Source organism: Haemaphysalis longicornis, unplaced genomic scaffold (assembly GCF_048455015.1).
Source record: "Haemaphysalis longicornis isolate Haplotype H1 unplaced genomic scaffold, Haemaphysalis longicornis Haplotype H1 scaffold_5, whole genome shotgun sequence".
Classification (NCBI taxonomy): Eukaryota; Metazoa; Arthropoda; class Arachnida; order Ixodida; family Ixodidae; genus Haemaphysalis; species Haemaphysalis longicornis.
Window position 1 is genome coordinate 26,437,706 of NW_027526385.1, and position 25,301 is coordinate 26,463,006.

Here is a 25,301-nt window from a genome sequence, read left to right on the forward strand (position 1 = left end):
CTAGGAGATGTCAGTGGTTTGCTGGGTCCATCCTGCCTCGTTCATTGCCTCCGGCGAAATGTCTTCGCCCTCCACTTGCACGCTCATCTTGCCGAAATTGCTAGTAGACGGAATGGGCGGCTCCATTTCTGCGTTTAAAATTGTCATGTTCGAAGGTTGAGCCAACCCCGACCGGCGCAGCGCAGGGCCTAACCTCGCCGACCACGCCTAGGCCTACACTCTTAGGCAAAAAGGACTAAAAGTTCGTCCTTTCGGGGACTAACGGCCTCTGCCACAATCATTAGTCCCTTTGGGGACTAACTGCGAGGGGACGAACAATTAGTCCCCCACCCGGATGGTCCGTTCCGATACTCCCCAAGGACGAACTGCGTAGAGCGCAGAAAAAAGAAAAAAACGCCGGCACCGGCAGGGATCGAACCACTGACGCCCGGAAATATACGCAAGGAACCCGACACGCTATCCGCTAGACCACGCCGCTTTTTTTTTTCTTTATTTAACTAGACCACGCCGCCGGGTGGTAGCTGCGGTAGATAATATTCAAGTGTACAGCGTGTAGTTCTGTGCATAACGCAACAGATCCATTGCAATTGGTGCCCGAATTTGTATCTGTGCAAGCGAACGTGACCGCGTTTTGCGCCTTGCGCTTAGCGCTTTGCTAGGTTTAGGGACTATTGCTCAGTTTGATTTGAAGTAGAGCCTCACAACCATAGTTTTTCTCGTAAATAACAATCAACTCGTCGTCGCCTAGTTGAGATAGGTAGCTCGGCGATCGGACGACTCATTTGTTTCCGCACAAATTAGCGCAAGCTAAGTGCTTTCTTAGTGTTCGATACATATGTTAAGTGCTCTATGTAACGTATGTGAAAGGTGTCGTCTGTGTGAGTGTCAGAATAAGGAAACATGCCATATTTTCCTGCATCGGCGAAAGCGAATTCGGTGTTGCTTAGCCTGAATTCTTCAAATTCGCGCCGCTAGACGATTGCGACTGGGAAATGCAAGCGGGTTTTACAGCAGTTGCAGCATTGTCATAGCTTTGGTGCCCAAGGCAATTATGTACCGAGTGTAAAAGATAACTTCGAAACGCTTACCTGTAGCGAGCATTTTTGTTTTGCAGTTGTCATCAGCAACATGCGTTTTTTCTCGTCTGTTAAACATATACATATTCATTACGCTCAGGAATCCACTTTTGCTATTGTCACTAATTTTTGCGTTACTGTTAAGGCGCTTGAAAGCTTTCATTGTCCGTTATTACCTCGCACGAATCGTATGCAACACAGCGTGTCAACATAACCTCGCCGAAGAGCGTATGGCAATCGCGCTTCGCCGCTCCTTGCCATTACCCGCCGCTCTACTAACCCTAGGCGATTTTCTTATAACTAACATCAATATTTTCTCCAGTGGCACCATCTAAAGCACCCAGTGACTGCAATGGCTTGTGTTTTGGAAATATAAAACTGTTCGCAGACATATGCGCGAAAGGGCAACGACGACGCCATTAGGGGATTAACGACGCAGCAAAGAGACTAACTGCATGCGTTTCGTCTTCCCGTTACTCCTTATAGATCGGCGGGGACGAACAGTTAGTCCGCATTTATGCGCACGGCACGTTCTCTGCCGCAGATACTCCCCTTGAAGATGAACGGTCGCCCGCGAAGACTAACGGCTGTATTTTAGTCCCTATTTTAGTCCTTTTTGCCTAAGAGTGTAGCGCCTGTTGATGCCTTCAAAGTTCCACAAATCGACGACAAAGCACTTGCCTTAGTCAATATTGGTGTCAATCGATGCCTTGCGTAATCCCGAACACGCTGGGAATAACTGATTAGCTCTTCACACGAATTGGCACTGTTAATTTGCCACTAACTGCGGAGCCGATGTTGAGCACGTCAGCTCACGCGCAGCCTCCGCCTACCTACAGTTTTCGTCTACTACGCTGCCCCCAAAAGAATAAGACAAATATTTTAACTACAACAGAAGCGAAAAGAAAGACGAGAAACACCCTGCGAAAGCAGCAATCGTGTAACACCATGTATCCCCATAAACGGGCATGATTTGAGAACTAAAGGCATTTATTGGATATAACAATGTAAATGCGGACCAGTAGTAAAAATGCCACGCTAAAGAAATTGCCAGCGCACTGGCTTAAAATGGGAAATTTTCTAAACAATATTAGGGTAACATTTTACTGAGAAAGCTTCTTACAAAATCTAGAAACGGCTCAAGCACCTTGCAGTACCGGAAAGTCGGAACTTTTCGTTTCCCCTCCTAACATCTGTCCTAGAAAATTGCTACTGAACAATGAAAGCGACAATTTAACTTCGGTTATGCAATCTTTACAATACATCACGCTAACCCCTTTCCTCTCATTACCTCGGAATAATAAAATAAAGGCCACGTTCACTTAAGCCAAGACGCAGAAACAAACATGATTACAGAGGTTGCATGCCGCCTTCAAACACTTTCATTCCACATTCGCCCCAAAGGCCTGGAATTTACCCGCATACGTTTTACTTTGCCCGTGCATCCCAAACAACAAGCCTGCAATACCCGCGTTGAATCTTGGTGCTTCAACTAGCACTTGGAGAGCACATCAATGTTGACATGGCACACATTATTTCAATATTTGTTTCGTAAAACACATTCAGTCCTTTTAAGGCAATATGCATATTGCACGATCTTGGCATAAAACAATTAATTGGGGTGAAAACGCGACTAGGTAGTTTTCTAAAAAAATAAATTTCGCTTTCAAGTACTTTTACCATGCGGCAACCCGCCATGACCACCATTACCTGAAGAGCATCTGTGCCGCATTCATTTCGCTCAGGACAACAAGCGGAAAACGTGCGTACCACGCTCTTCAAAATAATATGCTTCCGTATCAACCATAGTATGCTCACCATTTCCCCGACATTTAAACTATTTGCTACAAAGCTGTCTCACAGCAAAAGTGAGAAATACTCCAGGTGCTTCTTAAAATGCCGTAGGAAGTCCGATAGCATGCAATCAAGAATTTCTCCCAAAGCGCGTAATTACCGGACTAAGTGTGATGCCTTCACCGGACTTTCCCATTGATACACACCGTACGCCATATATATCTGAACTTGCTGTGCGGTTTAATTTCATAGCCCTCCGAAAACATACCGTATTTACTCGCGTAATGGTAGCACTTTTTTTCCAGAAAATTTGGGGCAAATGTAGGGGTGCGTTCATTGCGTGGGGTTAATGTTTCGCAAAAAAAAAATTTTGAGCACAGAAAAGGCAAGTTGCGGGTCAAAATTTTTACCTTATGTCTCACGAACATAAAAAAATATTAAATAACGACATAATGAAAACTACGCACACGAACGCCAGCCGTTTTGCAAAGTGTCGCTAAATGCACTGTTTTCATGAATTACGGAACGCGCCGGAAAGATTTTGCTGCGAGGTGACAAAAGGGCGACCAATAAGTGTCTGCCGCAGTCACAGTGTGGCACATCAAAACAAACCTCGGGGCCGACGCAGCAAGCTGAGCGCAGTTTTTTGATTTTTGATTGTCATGTGAGTACATTATGTGCATTTAGTGAGAGATTCCTCCTCATCAATATTGAACGCATGCTTGCCGATATCGCTAACATCTGCAACTCTGCCGCAATAACGTAGCCATGGCAGTTTTGAAAGCGAAGGAAACAGAGGCAAGCACGATCATCATCAGCTAGATTTCACGCACCTAGGACATACTGCTGCGGCAAGTTCACGGTGCGTTCATTGTGCGAGAAATTAAAAAAAAAACTAAGTTTCACTACAAACTTCAGGGGTGCGAACATTACGCGAGTGCGTTCATTATGCTTGTAAATACAGTACGTACAACGCTTTCCGACGCCCATTATTCCCGGTATAAGGTTCTGCGTGAAAACAGGCAGGAGCCGTGAAAGGGGCGTACCAGTGAAATGGTCCACAGAAATACCGCGGCTCCCTACGCCAAGGAGCGTATGAACCGTTAAAGAAAAATGTCAACCACCGTCCGCCGACGTTAACACGGCTCAATATATTCCGCCGTTCCGAGCCAGTGCCGGCATGGCGAATCTAGCAGTTTTGCGCAGCATTTTTTGATGGCTTATCACGTTTCAGAAAACGGCCTATGTGGCTGTCCAGCCCCTCGGCGCTCGCATACACCAGATAGCACCCGAATACGTACGAAATCTCTCCTTTCCAAATCCTACCTATGCAAACAATGATTTTTACTTGTAGAGAATCGCTCAAATAAAATTTAACGCGTACTTCTTGTTTAGTTTGGGAGGATTTAGGTGATAAATACAACAAGGGATAGACAAGAATTTTATCACCCAAATAGGCCATGAACAATACCTTTTTTCAAACAAGGCCACAAGAGCCTCTTGTGGGTAACTCCGGTCGGGCCTCCCTTCGTCAGTTAAAACCCTGGAAATTTCAGTTTTTTCTACAGGTACTTATGTCGAACTACAACCGGTTAATATGTCTATTTTCTGGTAGTTCTGATTGCTAATTTTTGATCTTGTTTGAGAAAAGAGAAATTGCACCGGAGATAGCAGATCATTGGTAGGAAGTTTATTTTGCGCAAGTAGGTCCAAGGGAGGTCTACTCTTAATCGCAGGGTGTATGGCGCTTTCAAAACGCAATATTTACGCAGTTTGGTTTTGTACGGTAATACCGATGAAAACGAATGCTTAAACACGGTTGTATAAAACGTGCAATTATTTGTAAACTTATCTTGTATGTGCCAGTTGTTCTTTGCCACCATATTCTTATAAGGAACTGCTGCTGTTTCAAATCAATCACAAGATCACCTCGACCCTTAGCAAGAGCTGATCATTCTTAACGTAACCATCATGTTCCAGAACTGTTGAGTCAACCTTGGTACCAAGAAAGCATGCCGCTTCATTGCTGCTTCCTACTGGTCTACAAAAATGCTTTCTGTAAGCCTCATCCGACGATGCCTGGCCCTCACGATGGAGTTCTTTTCGCGTCTCGGGATGAATGATGGTGAGCTTCAATTTTTTTGTAAATGGCCAGTCAAGAAAGTCGTCCTCTCTACCCTCGTGCAACTGAAAGATCAGAAATGCATTCACCCCGTGACCCTCTTTTATGAAATCAATTCCCCAAGAGATTAGGTAACGCCGTAGGTACACTTTTTCACCCCAGCTAACACACCAACCATCCTTCATTGCCTTTGCTTTGAGCTCCACATAACCCGTAATAACCCTCTGATGCGTTTTTGAATCACTTGCAACCGGTGCCACTGCTGAGGTTACGCTGGTCCTCAAAAATTCAATTTGTTCAGTATAAAAGACTTTCATTTCAGCTAATTTATGATCTAAGCTCGATCCAAACTCTTCTGTTATTGCCTCCTTCAAATGAATATTGTTGTCTCGTATTTCTTTGAGCTTCTCACTCAGAGAGCCAGTCTCCACAGTTATTTGAGCAATCTTAGCATCTAGCTCGCCTACGCGCTGTTCTATCGTTTTTCCCTGCGCTACTAATGCTTTCATCTCCGCTTCGTTCCGATCCAAACGATCCAGTGTTCCATTTGAGGCTGTCCCGAACTGCTCTGTTAGTGCTTCCTTCAAATGGTTATCGTTGTGGCAAATTTCAATGAGCTTGTCACTCAAAGAGTCACTCTTCAGTGACAGTTGAGCGAGCTTGGCATCCAGTTCGCGTACTCTCTGTTCAACCTTCTTCTCAAACAATTCCAAATGTGTCCTTTCGTTGACATTAGCCCTCTGTTGTGGTTCAGGCGTTTTATCAAATACAAGCGCTGTACATCGAGATTTCAGATGTGCACACACGTCGCGGGTCAGCACCGCCACCGAGCATGTGGGGCAGCGGGTCACGTGGTACTGGCAATCCTGGCGAACGTGCTCGGCGATCTGCGAAGCTGGGAGGATGACAAGGCAGCCGTTGGCTTCGTTCCAGCAGTGCACCTACACGAAGGATAGAAAAGGAAGCAGTGAGAAAACATTCAAACAACAATAAGTTTCATCCAAATCACGGAAACTACGCGTGTCGGAGCCCATTTTGGTTTTGTTTTACGACGAAGGATACCTTGTTTGCAAAGCAATAAACTATTTAGGGTGGCATTGATCCGCGCCGTTTTCGTCTGAATTTTTCCGCAAAGTGAACGCCGGACACAAAGAGCCGGAATGAGCCGTGGCCCGAGTTTATTTTATGGGCGCCATCTCCCTCAAAGCTTGCGATAACTGGGTTTCAATGTTGTCGTACAGATTGGAAGCCAAGAAAAAAAAACCTTTTAAAGCTTCGTCGGAAGGGTGGCTTCCAGGATAAATCTTTCATCAAGCCCCAACACTGTATGCCATTCTTTAAAGGATGTGCTGGCGCATGGAGGGCAGTGTAAAAAATTCATGCTTACGTTGGGGCTGAAATGCAGTTTACAACTGCCGCCTCCTGCTAGGCAGCCGTTTGTCCTAAAATGTATTGCTTTTGTCGCTGCCTGTGGAATGTGCATACACATATCTGGTACCAATGTGTCGGCGCGGTGTTTTCTGGTGTTCAGCCAAATGCACCTTTTGGCTGTGCTTGCACCGAAAGGCGAAACATTTCAACAAAATCGAAACTAACGCAAAGCCTACCGCGTGTGGTGACGCACCATGTCTCGTAATCTTTGGCAAGTGGATGTTGCCAATGTCAAATTCATGAACTCTGCAAACTTTCCACTTACAATCTCGCTCCTTACACTCATCCGTTATCCCTCTGTGGCGCCGAGCAAGAAGGAGACTGCGTTCGGTGTGGCCAAAATGAACGAACGTTTACACTTCAGGCTCTTTTCACTAATCCGGCGAACGCCAAGACTACGCCAAGAACTACAAGACTACTCTCCTATACAGACAATAAATGTATGAGAACGTGTATACTTTGGGCTCTCTGCTTTGACCTTGATTATGATGACAACGACGACGGTGATGGTAACAATACTGATAGTGATAATGATGATGTTGAGGATGATGATGATGATGAACATGATGGGGATGAGGATAATGAGAACATCACAGCAGCTCTTCCACATTTTTTGTTCGAGACAAATGCATAACCAGCACGCAACTGCGCATTCTTCGACGCGTACACTTAAAGGGACACTAAAGGCTGAATAATATTTTGTTTTAACTGAAATATCATACGTTTAATAGCTCTCTCGGCTTTTCCTCCGCAAGCGCTGATGGCTTGTTAAGTGTAGAGCACTTTGCGGCCCAGCCTTATCGTCGCAGCTCGTTCGCTGTCACAATGTATAACCACTGCCAGAATCGGGCGTCACAGCGAGATAACGGACCCAAGAAGAGGGGGGGGATAAAGAGAATTTATTATAACCCACATATCAGGGTGCAGCGACTGTTGATAACAGCGCTGCCCTAAGAAGAGAAAACTATACAATCAGTTTGCATGTAACATGTTCATTCTACACATTGCCCAAACTTTTTGGCGGGGTCAACAAGCTACTACAAATCAAGTCACACATAGTTCACCAGTGTTCAAAGAAACAGTTTATAAATTATAGTGAAATCAGTACGGCACTAGAGAAACACTCAGGATGTTGCTATAAGGCGCGTAGACCAACGAAAAAGGAAGGCTTCTCCCCTAGAGCGGCCAACTCATGCTCCAAATGACTCATCAGAATCGAACGTACACGCCACAGCAGTGGGAACATTGCCCGTTGTGGCCGGGCTCGAAGACATGCACCACCGCGATTTTTCCACAAAAAAAAAGCACGAGCGCACATCAGAAAGTTGACCAACTAGCCCCACGGCTTTACGGAGTAATGGACAGAGACCGAGGCTTCTAAAACAAGCGGTTTATATTGTCCTAACCAAGAGAAAATTCCCCGCATTTCCCCGAGGGGAAGAATGTGAAAGTGCGAATGCACGAGTTGAATTTGCGCGGTTCGGTAATGTTCGCGAAAGAGAGATCACACACACACACACACACACACACACACACACACACACACACACACACACAACTACAAAGAAAGAAAGATGCATTTATTCACAGACACCTATTTGTGTTGTCGTTGTACTTGATTGCTAGAGCGGATCTCAGCTTTGAAATTTCGTGTCAGTACTCCTTTAAGCAGGTGCATTAGCCCTTCTCACGCCCGATTCTTGGCCAATCCCCCACGTGGGTATGTGCCATGTCAGCGGCCAGGCAGCGCGCGCCCATCTCCCCCCGTTGCCAAGGAAGACGAGGAGATTCCTGGCCAATCCCCCACGTGGGTATGTGCCATGTCAGCGGCCAGGCTGCGCGCGCCCATCTCCACGTGCGCGGACATCGCCGGTGGGCGCAGGTTCAGGGTCGCTTAAGAAGTGCATTGCACTTAAAACGTCTGAACCGCTGGCGCTTGTCATACATATCCCCGTTGTTTGGCGCAAAGGAAAGTGCAGGTACATTTGAGGCAAAATCTGCGTATATAACCGGCAGCTCCCGCGTTCATTTACTTAGGTACGGCCGTTGGATTTGTTTTCCACATAGTAAGCGAAACAAGTGGTCGCCCAAAACGGCGTGTTTAAAACTGCGCAGGAACGGGCCGGCACGTGCGAGATTCCGCTCGCGCTGTTCGAGCAGGGGGTGCGCGGACACGGCGAAAAACGGCAAATTTGAATTCCATTGGACAAACCCCCGTTCAATTCATCGATTGCGGAGTGAGACAGGGAGGCGAAGAGTGTTATTGCTGGTAGCAGTAAGCCGATAACAGCGCCACAGCACATCAAGGCGAATCACTGCTCTGCACTTCCGACAGCTTTCCCGTTGAGTGGAACGGCTTGAATTTTTTTGCTGAGAAATAAGTAAATAAAGCAGATATTCCTCTCTTCCGCTTTCCTTTCATTTTTTAGGGACGTAGTCACTTTCTCACAAAGTGGAGCGAGGTACTGCAGTTTTTTTAGAGCGTAAACGGTTCGTACTGGCGACAGTAGCTTTGACTTCGCGAATAAATGGCCGGCTCCCGACAAAGTTTCTCTGGCAGATGAGGCTGGCTTGGACTGTCATTGTTTGTCACTGACGGAACGATCATCATCATCATCACCAGCCAATATACGCCCACTGCAGGGCAAAGGCCTCTCCCATTAATCTCTAAGTACCCCGGTCCTGTGCTAACTCCGACCAATTTATACCCGCAATCTTATTGATCTCCTGTGCTCATATAACTTTCTGCCGCCCCCAGCAACGCTTGCCTTCTATAGGGATCCACTCTGTAATCCTTAATGACCAACGGTTATCTTGCCTTCGCATTACATGCCCTGCCCACGTCCATTTCTTCTTAATTTCTACTAATATGTCCTGAACACGCGTTTGTTCCCAGACCCACTCCGCTCTTTTCTGTTCCCTTAATGTTACACCTATCACCTTTGTTACATTGTTACACCTATCATCTATCTATTGCCGCTGAGCCGTTCTCAATTTATGTTGAACCCTCTTAGTGGGCCCCCAAGTTTCTGGTGATGGTGGTGGTGGTGGTGATGTTTATTGAGGGGTGGACCTAGCCTTGCGTGGTATGCCGGCAATTGCTCACCCGATCAGCTCCTTTTTACTTCTATGTGCCGCAATTCACAATGATTCGCAGAGGCTTGTGACCCTTACAAATTGCAGGATCCAACGAAGGATGTAAAGATGTCCCTCTTCGTGATCGAATGGCCTTCCGGGAAAATTAAATCGTTCAAAGAGCCACGCGGAGCGGCTTTCCTTCGCAGTTCTTTAACCTCTTCAGTCCGTCGGTACCTGTTTGGGTACATTTGAAAAATGCGCGCTGCGCGGCATTAGATGAAGACTGCAGCGCGCGAACGGCCATTTCTGCTTCAGGAAGGATCAGTTAACAAACTCCCCGTGAGGTGTCGCCGTAAGTCCAATTGCGCGCTCGCAGTAAACACAGGGATGGCGGCAACACGCACGAAAAGCGCGCGCCGGCGACCAGGTGAGTTTAACTTCTTCTTCCTTACCAATATGTTGCATATAATAGATAAAACGCAAAGCTGAACAATCCGGAGACATTAGAAAAGGGGCACGAAAAGTTTGAGCTAGTTGCAGTGCTTCGTCTCAGATATAGTGCAACTTAATCACAATTGTACCCAATTGGGTACTTCAGGTCATTACGCTAAAAAAATATTATTGTTCGTTCTGTCTTGCAGCCAAGTTCCTAAGCGACGAGAAAATACAAGAGCTACTCTTTCAAAGTGATGTCGACTTGTCGGATGAAGACGACGATCTGGATGACTTAGACGACAGCAGTGAATGCTCAGACAGCAGCACTGATGGTGATGAAAATGAAGATGATGACACACAAGGCAGCCGCGAATTTCAGGCCCGTGGCCCCATTTGGAAAGTGGCAGAGTAAGTGCTTAGTTTCTGTAATGTTGTTTCGATGCTAATGCCGTTATTCGAAAGAAACTTTTTAATTCAAGATTTGACTGACAGGTTTTTTTTTTCTTTTTTCACAGCTTCTCTCCCAGGTGCACATTGGACACCACACCACCACAAGTACACTCAAAGTCGCCTCTGTCTCCGTTTGCCTACTTCACCAAGTACTTTCCCGAAACCTTTTGGAAGCTATGCGCGGAGGAAACAAACCTCTATTCAGTTCAGACGCGTGCCCACAGATCTGTGCGCACATCCGCATCAGAGATGAAAAAACTCGCTGGAATCCATTTGTTAATGGGCCTTCCAGATTATACTGGTCCCGTATATCCGCTATACCTCTTGTTGCGGAAAACATGACACGGGACCGATTTTTCGAGTTACGTAGCATGCTGCACTTCGTCGACATCACCCAAACAGCATCACAAACTGAGAACAGATTGTTCAGAGTGGAGCCTATCATCGACTCATTTCGAAAGGCATGTCTCGAACTTGCCGCGCCCGGAAGTACTATCTGTCGATGAGCAGATGATTCCATTCAGCGGACGTTGTCCTGCCCGGCAATACGTACCAAGCAAGCCAAATCCTGTTGGCCTCAAGAACTTTGTCTTGTCAAGTAGTGATGGACTTGTGCTAGATTTCTTGATCTACCCAGGCAAAGGAACGGTTCCGGATGCCGACATGAAGGAACTTGGTCTTGGCGGCGCAGTTGTAAAGTGGCTTCTGGAAACAGTGCCAACAGAAGAGCCTGTCCATGTGTTTACCGACCGTTTTTTTACGGGAATAAAGTTGGCAGAATTCCTTCTCAAACTAAATGCATATCTTACCGGCACACCTGTGGCAAACCGAACTGGAGGCGCGGCTTCCAAGCTTCTAAACGAAAACAACATGATCCGCGGAGAATCGTGTTCTGTTGTCCGCATTGATGGAGAAATGTGCGTCACCAAGTGGAAGGATCGAAAATCAGTCATGATTTTTTCGACCGCTTTCGGCATTAACCCTGAAGGAACGTGTAGAAGGTGGTCAAAGGAGCAAACACAGAAAGTGGATATACCGCAACCATATTGCGTAAAAGCCTATAACAAGAACGGCGTGGACCTTGTGGACAGGTACGTGTCCTATTACAGGACGAAGATCCATACAAAGAAGTGGACGTACGGGTGTTTGCCCATTTTCTCGATCTAGCGGCCGCAAACTCCTGGATCGAATACAGGAATGACTGCAAGCTCAAGGATGTTGCTGCAAAAGACATGCTGGACCAATTCGAGTTCAAGAACAGGATTGCCGAAACACTTATCCGCACCCACGTCAAGGAAATTCCAGAAGTCGCAGATGAAGCAGAGCTTGAAGTTGAAAATGGCGAGAGTGTTGCAGTGCCTAAGCGCACAAAGGTGACGGCGATACCACCAAATGATGTGCGCTTGGATATGCATGGGCACTTTCCAGAGCATGTGCCCCTGAAGTCTCAAAAGAGGTGCCACAACCAAGGTTGCAGCGGAAAAACCCGCAACAGATGCACAAAATGTGATCTCTTCCTTTGCCCTCTCAACAGAAACTGCTTTGTTGATTTTCACTCAGCTTGGGCCTGATGTACCGAAATGGGTACCGCCATTTCCTCCTCCAAAATTACAGTTTTCGGTTCCTGCGCTTCAAAGAAGTGTTTATTACTTCTAAAATGTTCCCAATAAAGAGTTAAAACGATTTTGCCTTGTCTATCTTTTTCTCGGGTCTGATTAAACAAAGCTAACCGCTCCTCCGCATGCTCTCGGCAGTCCATAATAAAATGACCGATGTCGCCTGTAGCACCACACGTTCCGCACAGAGGTGAAGAGATAATGTTCAGCTTATGAAGCCACGCCGGTGCCCGCGCTGAGTTGGTCCGGATGCGGAACAGTAAGGTTGCCTCTGTCCTCTTCATTCTTTTGGTAACACACGGTCGATGCTGTGGTCGCCAGAGAGAGCGGAAATGATCTTGTATGATCGTTTTTAAAATGCGCCGTTCATCTGGGGCCACCTTCAGAAGACGAGTGCACAATGTCGCTTCACGAGCCAACTGGTCTGCAGCTTCTTTTCCAAGCACTCCTACATGGGAAGGGACCTACTGGAAGCGAACGCTAAATCCGTTTTCCTTTATCTGCTGAAGAAGACGCTGGGAGCGTTGGCAAGTTTTATCTGCGGGAGATCCAAGCTGCAAGAGTTGTAGGGCCGACTTGGAACCCGTAAAAATGACCGCATGGTGCACCTGAAGCGATTTGATCTTTTTCACGGCCGCTTCGATCGCTATGCGCTCTGCCGTTGTTGATGACGTCAACTGGCCAATGCGAGCCGCCCAGGAAACGTTCATGCCGGGAATCACAAAGGCCGCTGCGCTGGTATCTGCTTCTCTGTCTACAGATCCGTCCGTAAACACATGAACACAATCTCTGTACGACCGGTCCAAGTGCTCAAGCGCTAACATTCTCGCTTCCGCCACTGGTGTATATCTCTTCGAGCGGATGCCCGGGATGGTGAGCTGACACTCCAAACTCTCGAAAGACCTCGGTGGCTCCAAGCGATGTTGGATCTTCCGCCGTTGCGGGTAGAGAATGCTGAGAGTGCTGAGCGCCGCGTGTATGCTAGATTCTACCCTTAGGCGGAGACGCCTGAGCAAGGCCTTTCCTCCTGCGGATTCTCCCAGCCGGACAAGCTGCCAGAGCAATCGCTCAGACGCCATTAAGCGAAGAGGTGGAAAATGGGACTCTTCGAGGACTTTTTTGTTTGCCGCCGCCTGGGGAAGTACTAGGGATATCTTAACGCCCTGTCGGTGCAGCGCTTCCAGACGAGTATACTGGTACTCCAGGGAGACAAAACAGGTAGCTGGTAACGAACGCGATTAAAGATGAGCTCCGAGTGGAGCCTAAGCATAGATGATGGGTGACTCCCCCAGTTAGATACAGCAATTCGTCGAAGCACATTTAAGCGGGGAACAATGGAAGTGACAAGAGAACCCACGGCCTGCCTCCAGAATAATTTATGGTTGATGGTGACGCTGAGAAACTTCACACGAGTAGCTTGCCGGATTGGCAAGCCCCCTAAAGTTACCTTGAGGCGCGTCGCTTTCCGTTTCTTTCCGGGAAACAAAATAAAGCAAGACTTTTCCGCGGAGACTGTCAGTTCCACCGACGAGAGATATGCTTGTACCGTACGAATTACCCCTTGGGCAATCATAGCCAACCGCTTGTGCTGATAACCTGAGATCCAGATGCATATGTCGTCGGCATATATTGATAAGTGCACTGACTTGCAGTACTTTTTTACGGCTTGAGGGAGGCCCGCCATACCCACATTGAAAACTGTAGGAGACAGAACACTTTCCTGTGGCACACCTCGTGATACACTTCTAGTGCTACTTAAAACGTCCCCTAATCGCACCTGCATAGAGCGACATGTGATGAAAGCGTGCACGAAGCGGAAAGTTTCTTCCCTGTAGATGAGTACTGCTAAGATGCAGCTGTCATACACTTTCTCATTCAGAACGGTAAATACTTTTAAATGCTCGAGCGGCCAGTGTGCTCGCCGACCCCGCAAACCCAGATCCGATCAAGCTGGTTGCGAGGGACGCCTCTTCTGAAGCGAGAAGCGCCCTTTCGAATATCATGCAAGCACGGCTGCCGTTCTAGCGCTGTTCTGGCGGGCGCCTACACCTCACTTCGTGAGGTGATCACAGACATGTCATATTATTGAGAGCTGCACATCGTGCAGGGCCACACTCGAGCGTCTCATTTCCACATGTCATGGCTTCCACCTTACGGCAGGAACGCCTGCTTTCAGCCCTGCGCACAAGACCCCGTTTCCAGTCAGTTCTGCTCAACTGAGCGGAGGCGGTTGCGGTGGCGGGCGCCGCGGGAGCCACTCAGATGACAAGCAGTCTCAGCAGCATCGGCGCCCGGAAGCTGCTGGCACACCCATGCGCCGCTGCCACTCGCCTTAGGATCTACTGGGCCGCGGCTCCTACACTCGTGACGGGTGGCTTTACCGCACGACTTTAGGACTAAAGATTGCCGATGGACGCGCACCTCTGCTCCCCTAGAGGAGGTGTATGTACAGGAACAGTAATAATTATGTTTCTCGTCCGAACCTGGCGTGAAATAAACACTCTTCCCGGCAGCTGTGTGGAGTAGTCGCCGTCACCCGCCCCCTCCTCTCCCTGGCCCAAACATATTATATCACAGAGGAAAGAAAAGCTTTCTTTCCTATATGTAATATATTAGGTTCCACAGTCACATACGTCATGCATGCGATAGCATAACTCTTCAGGATTTTAACCACTATGTGTCGAATCCGAGAGGCGTATGTGAACTTTTCGCACACCATTTTTCTTTGACCTATTCGACGTGTTCCGACAGCTGCAGCTAAATGGGTTTCCAGTATCATGGGCCAGTATTTCAAATCCCCAATATTAACGAGAATGGTGTCGTATACGCTATCAGCACACTCCCCTTGAAAAAGGCAGCGGGCTGCGACAGCATTCCTTGCTTCAGCGTGAAAGGCTGTTGTGTTTTCTTTGAACCTCTGCTCTGTCACATCACCCATATGTCACTTGTTAAAGCAATATTTTTCAACACACGGAAAATTAGGCGCTATCATCTCTTTGCACAAGTCCGGAAGCGCCACTGCCACCAGAAAATAAAGGCCAATGCCCCTTCGTCCTCCTTTTACGAAGTCTTTGACAAAGTCATGCACCGTCACCCTCTAGGAGCCATGCGTTTATTAATCCATTCTAAACAACACGGCTTCCTGCCGGGAAGGTCGGAAGCATCAAATCTCGCATGTTTTTTTAATGACATCGGCCCTTCCGTGCTCTCTCGCCAACAGGTAAATACAGTATATTTCCAATGTATCAAGGCCTTCGCCGCTGTTAACTATGCTTTCCGGCTTGAAAAAATGTCTGCCTACGCCCTATCCAGTGAGTTATGTCAGTGGGGCAACAGTAATTTAAAATTCCGGTGTAATTGTGTTTTTTATGAAGACATCACCTCCCAGCCTTTCGCGATAATGTCAGGGGTACCTTAAGGCTTAACGCTCTGCCCTCTTCTCTTTAACATTTTTGGTAATTACGTCCACCCTGTTATTAGACACTATTCACTCTCAGTATGCGGATTATATGAAGCTCAATCGCGCAGTTGCTTCATCGGATGATCGCGCCCTGCTGCGAAATGACATCAGCGCAGTTTCGATAGGAAGCGGCAGCAACGATTATAGCTTAATCGCTCCAAAACTATCGTGATATCAAATATTCGCAAGACTGTCCCGCTCATTTTTTCGTCCTCTCTGCTTGGTGAAGCTGCAAAACGCGCTACTGTAGTGCGTGATTTGGGTGTAATGATGGACAAAAACTGCTCTTCAACTCACATGTGACCTACCTGACCAACGCCTGTCTCCGAACGATCGGCGTGATTTCCAGGGCCACCAGTAAAATCACCCACCGATCTCGCTTTGTCTCGCTCTACACCGCCCTAATTATACCGAAGCTCGAATGTGTCCGTGCAACTTGAAATTGCATAACCCCTTCGCCGTCCGTTCAACTAGAAAGGATTCAGAAGCGCTTTAGTAGAACCGCTTTTTATCGCTACTTAACAGTGAGCCATTATGTGCAAGGTCGGCTAATCACACTTCTCAATCGTGAGCTATGTTATAGGCGCTCTAGGCGTGACCGGGTTTTCTTTTTAACTGTATATATTCCAAGTTAGTCTGCCCTTGCCTTGTAAGCTCTGTTCACCTGCGAGTGGCAAGCAGACCACTGCGGCCGCATGGCTGCTTTCATGTTGACAGATCACTGAGCCTGGCACCACCCAGCTGATGCCAAAAGAGTACGTTTTTTATCTTCTGTTGACATTTTTTTGCAATGACATGGTTATTTTCAGACGCTCCTTGAAACATTCGGCGTTTTTAATGCACATGTTGTGGAGAGGACGTATCTGCACTTTCTCCTCTGTTCCTGTGCTTCTGCGCAAAGAGCACCACCTTGCTCATACTTGTGTATGTTAATTAGAACATACTCTACAGACGACGTTCGAGATATGGTTATTCAAAAAATGTTCTGCCTTCTGTGATCACTCTGCTCTTTAGCATATACCATCGCTTTTATGGTTACCCATTTTTGATTTATTTCCCGTCTTAAATGTTCTCATTGTATGCCTAATATACACGTATCCAGAGCCCCACCCAACAAGGCCCTGCGCTGTTGGTGAGCACTTCAAAAAAATAAATAAATAAATAAATAAATAAATAAATAAATAAATAAAGAACAAGCGTAGCGCGAGTCATCCTTTCGATTTATTAAACAGCTGCTTACCGCGACCGGGAGAGCACAAGGCCGGATCGGTCAGCTAACCACCTTTAGTAGGCACCCTTCAAAGGCGATAAAGTTTGAACCGGGCTTTGGCCCGCTTTCCCGATAGCAACATCCGCGCGCGGAGAACGGGAGACTGGAAGGTCAGGAGGGACGCTTAACAACCTGCAGCCCATCTTGTTCCTTTTGCCGCGTCCTGCCTGAAATATTGATCGCAGAAGCTCGGGCGTTCACCGTCGGTTATTGACTTCACTAATATCGCACCACCGCTTTTACAAAACACAACTAAAAAATGCCTTTCCAGACTCTCTTCTGTTGCTTCAGCAAAAAGCACAGCCCCCGGAATTCTGTTATCTTTTATATTCCGTTGTAGCACTTAACGCAATAAAAGGAGGCTCCCAAGTTCACGGAGCTCTGTTTAAGGGCCCGCGCTAATGTGGGCCATTACAAAAGAAGCAGCTCCCAATCAAGAAGCCGCTTGAGAGAACCACAAGGGAACATAGGCGTTGAACCACTTGAGGCGAAACAGGATGCTTACACATGGTGGAACAGCGAGTATGACATGATGGGTCGTGTGCTGAAGCTGCGACAATCAACTTCACTTAATCTTTCCTAACAAGATACGATCGAAATTTTGACTCCCAGTGAATGGAGTCTGATGGCTGCTGTCATTTCAGTTTTGAAGTGCGTCGAAGAGGCAACACGGTATTCGTATTCTGAAATAAAGTTCAGTTCTATCAGGACAGTTCAGACGTCATCTATCTAGAACTTGCCTTGGTAAGGGACAGAAACCGCAGCCTCATTTACTACAGTATATATAAAGCGTCCTACTAAAAGACATCCCCCTCGCGAGGGGCACGATCAAATGCACAGCATTTCCGAGGGGGTGCGCCGGCAAGTCGTATCTCTCGATCGCGGGACCCGTGTCGCCATCTTTCGGAGGCGCGGGACAACTTGTGGTGCTTTGGCCTGGCTGCGGACTACGACAAGGCGCGCCTGCGGGACTACGACAAGGCGCGCCTGCGGACTACGACAAGGCACGCCAACGCCGCGTGACATTGTGAGTCACTAAAATGCTATGCATTTAAAACCGTGATGGCTGGCTAAATAGTGAGGGAAGCAGCCTGCCTCGAAAAAGATGAGCGTAGGGAAATTGCTAGATTAGATTCATTTGACGTGTTCAACAACTTAGGAGCTGTTAAGGAAAACGTTTATAGATGCTTCTACAATGAGCTCTCGTCATTCGCAACATTTGTGACGTCACAAACAGTAGCACCCAAAAGCGTAAGGGGCGCCGACCGCTACTTTCCTGTTTCTGGTGCATTCTGCCTTATTAAAGAACTTATAGTTGCGAGAACGGTTTATTTAAATTATCGGCCACGTAATCCATCGATACGGGCCCCCTTGTTTTAACCCTTTAGCGCTCCTTTAAGTACGCTCCTTACCCCTGCCCGTCCCCTTTGTCAACCGTATACGACACTCCTCATATGCCCCGACTGTGGCGAACCATATGCTAATTTGGAACAGTGTAGTTTTTTCCTACCCCATTCCAATTCAGCATATTTTGATCGTCGTCGTCTTTCGACGTAGCGGCTTTTCTAGCCTCGGACCAGCTGACGGGCCAGTTGGCATTGGTGAACTTGACCACGGGCATTATCGACGCTTAATGTTGCGCTTTAATAATGTTTTCCCCTTTCTCCCTACGTGTACCACGTGGACAGCCAGCGGCGGTGGTGTTCCTTGTTCAGGAAGCACTGACACACGGTCAGTATTTCGTGTTCAACGATAAAACCTTGTTTGGACTCAGATGCTCGCGCAAAACTAAGACCAGGCGCACTTCAGTGCACCTGTATGATCAAGCCCGGTGCTCGTGCTACTCATCCAACCCAACAGGCGATGGCCGGAGTAAATTGTCTGCTGAAACAAACAACGCTCCGAAATTGTCTATCACTCCCCTTCAACTGGCGTCATATATCTAGAAGAGTCATGTGCACGACATCAGAGGACTCTCAGGAGGAGTTGATTTGTGTGGTTCTCACTGTGAGTGCCGCAGAATTGACGTTTCATCTCGCGAAGCAACCTTCTTGATCCCCAATGGGAAGAACGCCTAGATGACATGAAGCGCACTGCAGCGACGGATGGAAACTAAAAACACCGATTCCCATTTCGATTCGTGATGGCCGCGTCACCGAATGCAGCCCTACGGACCGCACTGGGTGTTGGACCTGAAATACCATGCCCAACTGTAGGATGGCGAACGGTTCGTCCTGTGAATTATACAGGGCGCAAAGCGTCACCCACTATTTGTGTAGAAGGCTAAGCTGGAGGGCTGCCTGAAGAAATTCCTTCAGGTAAACTTTGCAGGAATACCTAAGCACACTTCAAGCAATGGCGCGTGTTTGACCGGCAAGCCTGACAACGGCTGCTTTTTACGAAGGTGATCGACGCTGACCAGCCACCACAGCTTCAATACCTCGCAGCCATTCGCACAAACAAACACAGTAACAATCCAGAATTGCGACACCCAGCACAATTAAGGCATCTTGCAGTTCACGTCTGCTAAACTACTGCATAACCAAACGATCCAAGGTGTTGCTCACGAAATCACTGAAAACGGAATACGTCTTTATGTTACCCACAAACACGTCACGTTGAGACGGCGGGGTCATCGTGAAGGGCCGTTTTGCCCCAAAAATTCCGCGTCCCACCGGATCAGCTAGGGCCTGACCGAAAATTCATGACGTTATGGCACCGCCGGTTGCAAATTTCCGGCTGGTACAAAAACTCTGGTCATGCACCCCATATGAAGTAACATCTCCTCGGGGTTGAGACGGAAATGGAGCGTCACACTAGCACGCTATTCATCAAGCGTTGGGTGGATATGAGCCAGATCATCAGGGCATACGTACACGTCGAACGTCTGGGCTACTATCAAATCCTTTCTAGGACATCTCAGAACCTCAACTGGCGTTTGAGATAGTGACCTGCCCATTATCGGCGATTCCGCGCCTAATTTGTTATCGCTTTCTTGGATTGGAAAAGTTTTATTGAGCATAAAAGTGGGTGGCTCTCAGTCCAGATAGCCGCGAGCCAGCGAAGCTGCTTGGGCGCGCGCGGTGAGGCGCTCTGGGTTCTCGCACCGTGAGCAGGTGAGCTCGCGCTCCCACTCCTCAGGGGATGGGGAAACGAGGGGGTTTGGCGCGTATTTGGCTTTTTTTTACCTCTTTCTGACGCCACTGCACCGGCTGGCGCTGCATTTTATCCCAGTTTTTCAGCTTCACACTGGTTTGATCAGCCTGCCATCGTTGTTATATCGTCTTTTTCTCGGTTCCTTGTGCTCAGGTGTTCGTCAATTCACACTGGGGGAAGTGCACACCGGGTAGCATTCACCCTACGCGATATTACCAGGATGTCGTAAAAAAAACTCATCTAGAGCAGCTAACCTTTTCTCAAGACGTTCCATAGCACTCCACACGTGTCATAGCGCACGTACATCACAAAGAATAAAAAATAAAACAACGAAGAATGTTCAGCTCGCTTCGCTTCATAGCACTAACCAGAAAAAATAAACACGAAGAAGAACATGATGCTTTTTAGGGAAGAAGGGCGAAAACAGAAAAACACTGGGCGCTCGGTCAATTCCAATTTGCTTATGACGCCTTTCATAGAACGACTATACCATACCACACCAAGGAACAAGCCGGCATTCTTGGTTGGACTTCAGATTCGATATCGCCAGTGTACCAGCAGCCTGAATCGTTATTCTGCTACAAGTAGCTGCATTGAGTCTGAGGTCGAGGTTTTCGATAACTGCCAACGTCGGCAGAAGGCTCGGCGACATAGCTAACCAAAAGATATGCTGAAAGATCGTGTGGCACATTTTTTTATTGTTGATTGATTGATTGTATGGTTTAACGCGCCGACACAACGCAGGCGAAGAGGTTTGCTCTATTGGAGGGCTCAGGATTAATTTTGACCCCCTGGCGATCTTTAACGTGCGCCGAAACCGCGCACACACGGGCGTTTTTCCTCTTTGCCTCCATCAGAAAAGCGGCCGCCGCGGCTGGGAATCGAACCCACGACCTCGTGCTCAGCAGCAGAACGCCTCAGCCACTGCGCCACCGCGGCGGGTCATTCTTAATCGTACTTTCAGTGAACATATCCTACTCGGTGCTGTTTGTTGCGTACAGCTGAACATGACTGGCAGTCGCACGGTAAAAGCAATTTTTTTTTCACCATGTTCTCATCGATACGCGCCCGGGGGCACTGGGTAAGAATAATATCCCGAAGAAAACTTCGTATTTTATCAAAGGCATTGACCGAAGACGACTTTCACACCAACTTGCCATTTCTGGAGCTTGTGAGCCACCCCGATATTTCTCGTACATGCGCTGATCCAGTTCGTGGGAAAGCCCCAGGCGTTGCAAAAGTATTTGTTGATTAGTACCCGCCGCGGTGGCCCAGTGGCTAGGGCATTCCGCTGCTGAGCAAGGGGGCACGGGGTCGATTCCTGGCCGTGGCGGCCGCTTTTCTCATGGAGGCGAAAAACAAAAACGCCCGTGTGTGCGCGATTTTGGCGCCCGTTAAAGATGCCCAGGGGGTCAAAATTGATACCGAGCCCTCCACTACGGTGCGCCTCATCGTCTGCGTTGCGTCGGCGCGTTAAACTCTAGAATCAATCAATCAATCAATCAATCAATCAATCAATCAATCAATCAATCAATCAATCAATCAATCAATCAATCAATCAATCAATCAATCAATCAATCAATCAACAAATCAATCAATTAACGCGTTGATTAGTGCTCTCTTCGCTACAAACACATTGTTTTCGCTCAAAAATGGCGGTGAGTTTGGAGCTGAGTTACACAATCTAAGGCCTTCCTGTGGACTTTTCCATGTGCACAAATGCGATTTCAAAGAACAGCGAAGCTTCTCGACGTCGATGTAAGTTTCCGCGTGTTTTAATGAATGGAAATTCTCGAAAATAGAGGATGGTAGCTCTGCATACAGTTCTAGCAATGAGGTTTGCTTGTGCACGTTAATGTTTGCACAACAAAGAAGAGGGCGTAGACTGCACTTTCGATTCTCGGAGCAGGGCGGTATTAAACGTACTGATCGGTACAATCACTACGCGTTCTCACGACCGCTATGAATTTTATGCGGGAACTCGCACATAGCACTGCGAGTGAAGCGAAGCTGGCGAAGTTGGAAATAACCATTGCGCCACCTGACAAACTGCACCGTTACGAAACAGTCATTTTTCGTTACGCTGGTTCCCCTCACGCCGGCTGCTATGAGCAGGTGCCTATCCATTAAGCCAGTCGTGCACAAAACGAACATCGGTGCCGCGCGGGTCACACTTTTCGAAGTTGTGAGTGTAAATAAGGTCTCTTCAAAAACTTCTACATTCAAACCTGCATATAACGAAGTTTGCAAAAATTTGCAATTGTCTTAAGCTCGCGTGAATGAAGTAAAAACGAAACCAAACTGCTAGACATCAGTGCCGGGGAACTCGCCCTTCAAGGATTTATTTCACTGTGAAAAACTTAATTTCGCCTGCTGCTCTCTCGCGAATTCCGTCACTACGCAACACTCCAAAGAAGCAAGGTCATTTACCCCCGTATTCACTAAAGTGACTTAAGCACTTTTGCGTTTGACACTGTTCGGTGCGTTAACGCATTTAAAGGACAAAACTTACGCTTAAAGAACGCCTTTCCGCGAGCTTGATGCTCTTTTCCGCACTCGAAATTGGTTATAGGGCGATAGCTGGGATGCTGTACCGGGCGGCCACGTTCCTTTTCCCCGCCGGCTGAGATGATTTTTGAAAGTGTGAGCTTGTCTTCGAAAGACAAGCTTTTCGGTTTCTGAGAGCAGACATATTCACCGATGAACCGACACCACAGATAGCAGAGGATCGTAACGCGCGACTACACGCCGAATGGAAAACCTAGCACCTAACCGACACCGCGCTCACTCGTGGATACGCACGGTAGTTTGTGGGCCGTGCAAAATTCCCTAAATTAGTACACTTCACAGCCAAATTTTCAAAAAAGGGGCAAAAAACAATAGCACATCAGCGTAGCGAAATCGTAACACCAAGGTTACCTGTCGCAACGCCTTCGTTAAATGGGTTTCAATGGAGCTCGCTATGGGGAATTGAAGAATTCCGTTAAATCCAGGTTTAACTGCACAGCTTTTACCCCTATAAGTCTCTCCTTTCTGCAACGAGCCATAATTTGGACGATGCGTCGGCCGATGAGGAGGCTTACGAAGTCCTCAGGATAACGTCTGAATTGCTGCATGCCCTAGTACGATGTAACACTCGCAGCAGGATAAGTGCTGACGAGCTATGTCGTTTAAATATGTGAATCCTCCAGAATAACCAGAAGCAAGCAGTTTGTGATGAAACCGTATCCATCTGCCACAGTGGCGAGCTACCCGCAATCCGAAAGTTCTCGATCGTTGAACCAGTGCTGAAGCCAGGCAAGTGAGCTGATCCTCTGATTGATTGATTGATTGATTGTAGGGTTTCACGCACCGACGCTACTCAGGTGACGAGGCGCGCCGTAGTGGAGGGCTCTGGATAAATTTTGACCACCTGGGGATCGTTAACCTGCGCCGAAGTCTCGTGCACATTGCCGTTTTTCCTTTTCGCCTCCATCAGAAAAGCGGCCGCCAGCGACGTGAATCGAACCCGCGTCCTTTCTTTCCTATGCCCACCATCGTCCAATCGCGTTTGGATCGTGCTTGTATAAAATTATCGAGTGCATGGCAAACTTGGTGTCTGGAGGAACACCGGCCGCTGGCACCGACACAGTTCTTACAATCTGGACTGTCTACGCAAGACGTGCTTGACAAGCATTTTAAGTTGCCTTGTGCCGTGGTTGGTTTTGAGAAACGAAATCCGTCAAACTTGGTTCCGCCCATTACTGTTATAACCAGGACCCGAGAGCTCCACATATGCTGGAGGCTTTATAGCATTTTAGCAGCGGTCTTGCAATGCCACGCCTATCAAACCGTTTATTCTAGACGACCAGCACTCCACACAGAACGACATCAGAGTGCCTTGATCAAGGCTCACTTTTTGCGCCAACCCTCTTCAACATTCCCATGCACCTTATTCATTGAAACTTGAAGCAGAAGCTTGGCTTATGTACCCCAATTCTGCAGACCACGTCACCGTGCGGACAGAAAGCAACACCTGCATGTGAGCCACGCCGAAGTGGAGGGCGCCGAATTCGATTTGGCCCCCTTGGGGTCTTTATCATGCGCCAAATCGCGGCCTACAAACGCTTCCGATTTGCGACTACCTCGGGAAAGCAGCAGCGGCGGGCAGGAACGAACCGGCGTCCTTGAGCTCAGCAGCACAAAGCCTCACCAACATCACCACCGCGGCGGGTTCGATGCTGATTACTGGCCATTTCTCTGCTTTATGTCCCGATCATACATCAGCGCACCACACATAGGATAATGATTGCTACTGAATAACAAGATGTCTCTACGCACGAATAACCCCCTTCGCCCCGCATCGAATTCGCTTGCCGTCCTGAAGTCCTTCATTTCAAGCAGCTGATATTGCGCCATGAAGTCAAGGTCAGATTCTCAGCGCATAATTATAATTGACGCAAGACGGAAGGCAAATTTATATTAGGCTACAAAAAGCGCGATGTTTGTGTGAGGCATGTAATTCGGCATTATTTACACAAGTAGTAAGAAGAGTGAGCCAAATAATCCCTGGCAAGCTGTAAACGCCTTATCCTTTACCCAATTTCTCGAAGTAGCCTCAAATTCGCGCCAGCTGCTTCACATTAGCACGTTTTAAGGCGGCAGCAATTCAATAAGGAAAAACACCAAGAATGACCGAATTAAAGCCATTGTATAATGGCTTTAATGCCGTATTGGCGCTGCAGGTAATATGAATAAATAAATAAATAAATAAATAAGTATACGAATACTTTCGTTTTGACGCCAAAAAAAAAAAAACGTACAGGTGCCGTCATAAGTAATTGGAGCACGGGAGCTGTGGCCGAACTGTATCAGAGCGCAGTGTAGCTGAACCGGCGGTAAACGAAAGGACGAGAACACGCATGCGCACCTGCCGACGGCGATAGCCCATCTATACCTCTCAAACCACTTTTTAAATTTGGCTTCGAGCATTGCTCGCAGCATAGTGCTCTCGGCGACGGCGCTGATAGCAGAGACGATTCTGGCAGCGTCTCCGCGCACTTCCAGCTGCCGGAGAAGCGGCGCGCTGTCACAGGAATTTGTAGCGAGTTTTTCATTCAAATATTTCTACGTGTGTACGCTATCAGTGCCATCACCGAGACCAGTATGCTGCGAACAATGCTTTAAGCCAGGTTAAAAAAAGAGGTTTGAGAAGTATAGATGGGCTATCGCCGTCGGCAGGCGCGCATGCGTGTTCTCGTCCTTTCATTTACCGCCGGTGCAGCTACACGGCGCTCCGATACAGTTCGGCCACAGCTCCCGTGCTGCAAATACTTATGACGGCACCTGTACAGATGCCACTAGAAAACTTGGCTCTTTTAAGTTAATAAGACACGCCTATCTCCGAACAATCTGTCGTCGATCCGCCCCCCTC

General features: G+C 47.7%; 1 protein-coding gene across 3 annotated transcripts in view; it reads right to left on the minus strand.

Annotated features, from left to right (window-relative positions):
• Positions 1–3,772: 3,772 nt before the first annotated feature.
• The window catches only part of LOC144137975 (uncharacterized), a 118,580-nt gene continuing 97,051 nt past the window's right edge, over positions 3,773–25,301 (minus strand). The window contains exon 2 of one of the 3 annotated variants that reach the window (XM_077670010.1): positions 3,773–5,933. In XM_077670010.1, the coding sequence (XP_077526136.1) occupies positions 4,788–5,933 (1,146 nt within the window). In that variant the 3' untranslated portion in view covers positions 3,773–4,787. The remainder of the gene's footprint in view (positions 5,934–25,301) is intronic. The other 2 variants (XR_013315784.1, XR_013315788.1) reach the window with 2 other exon arrangements.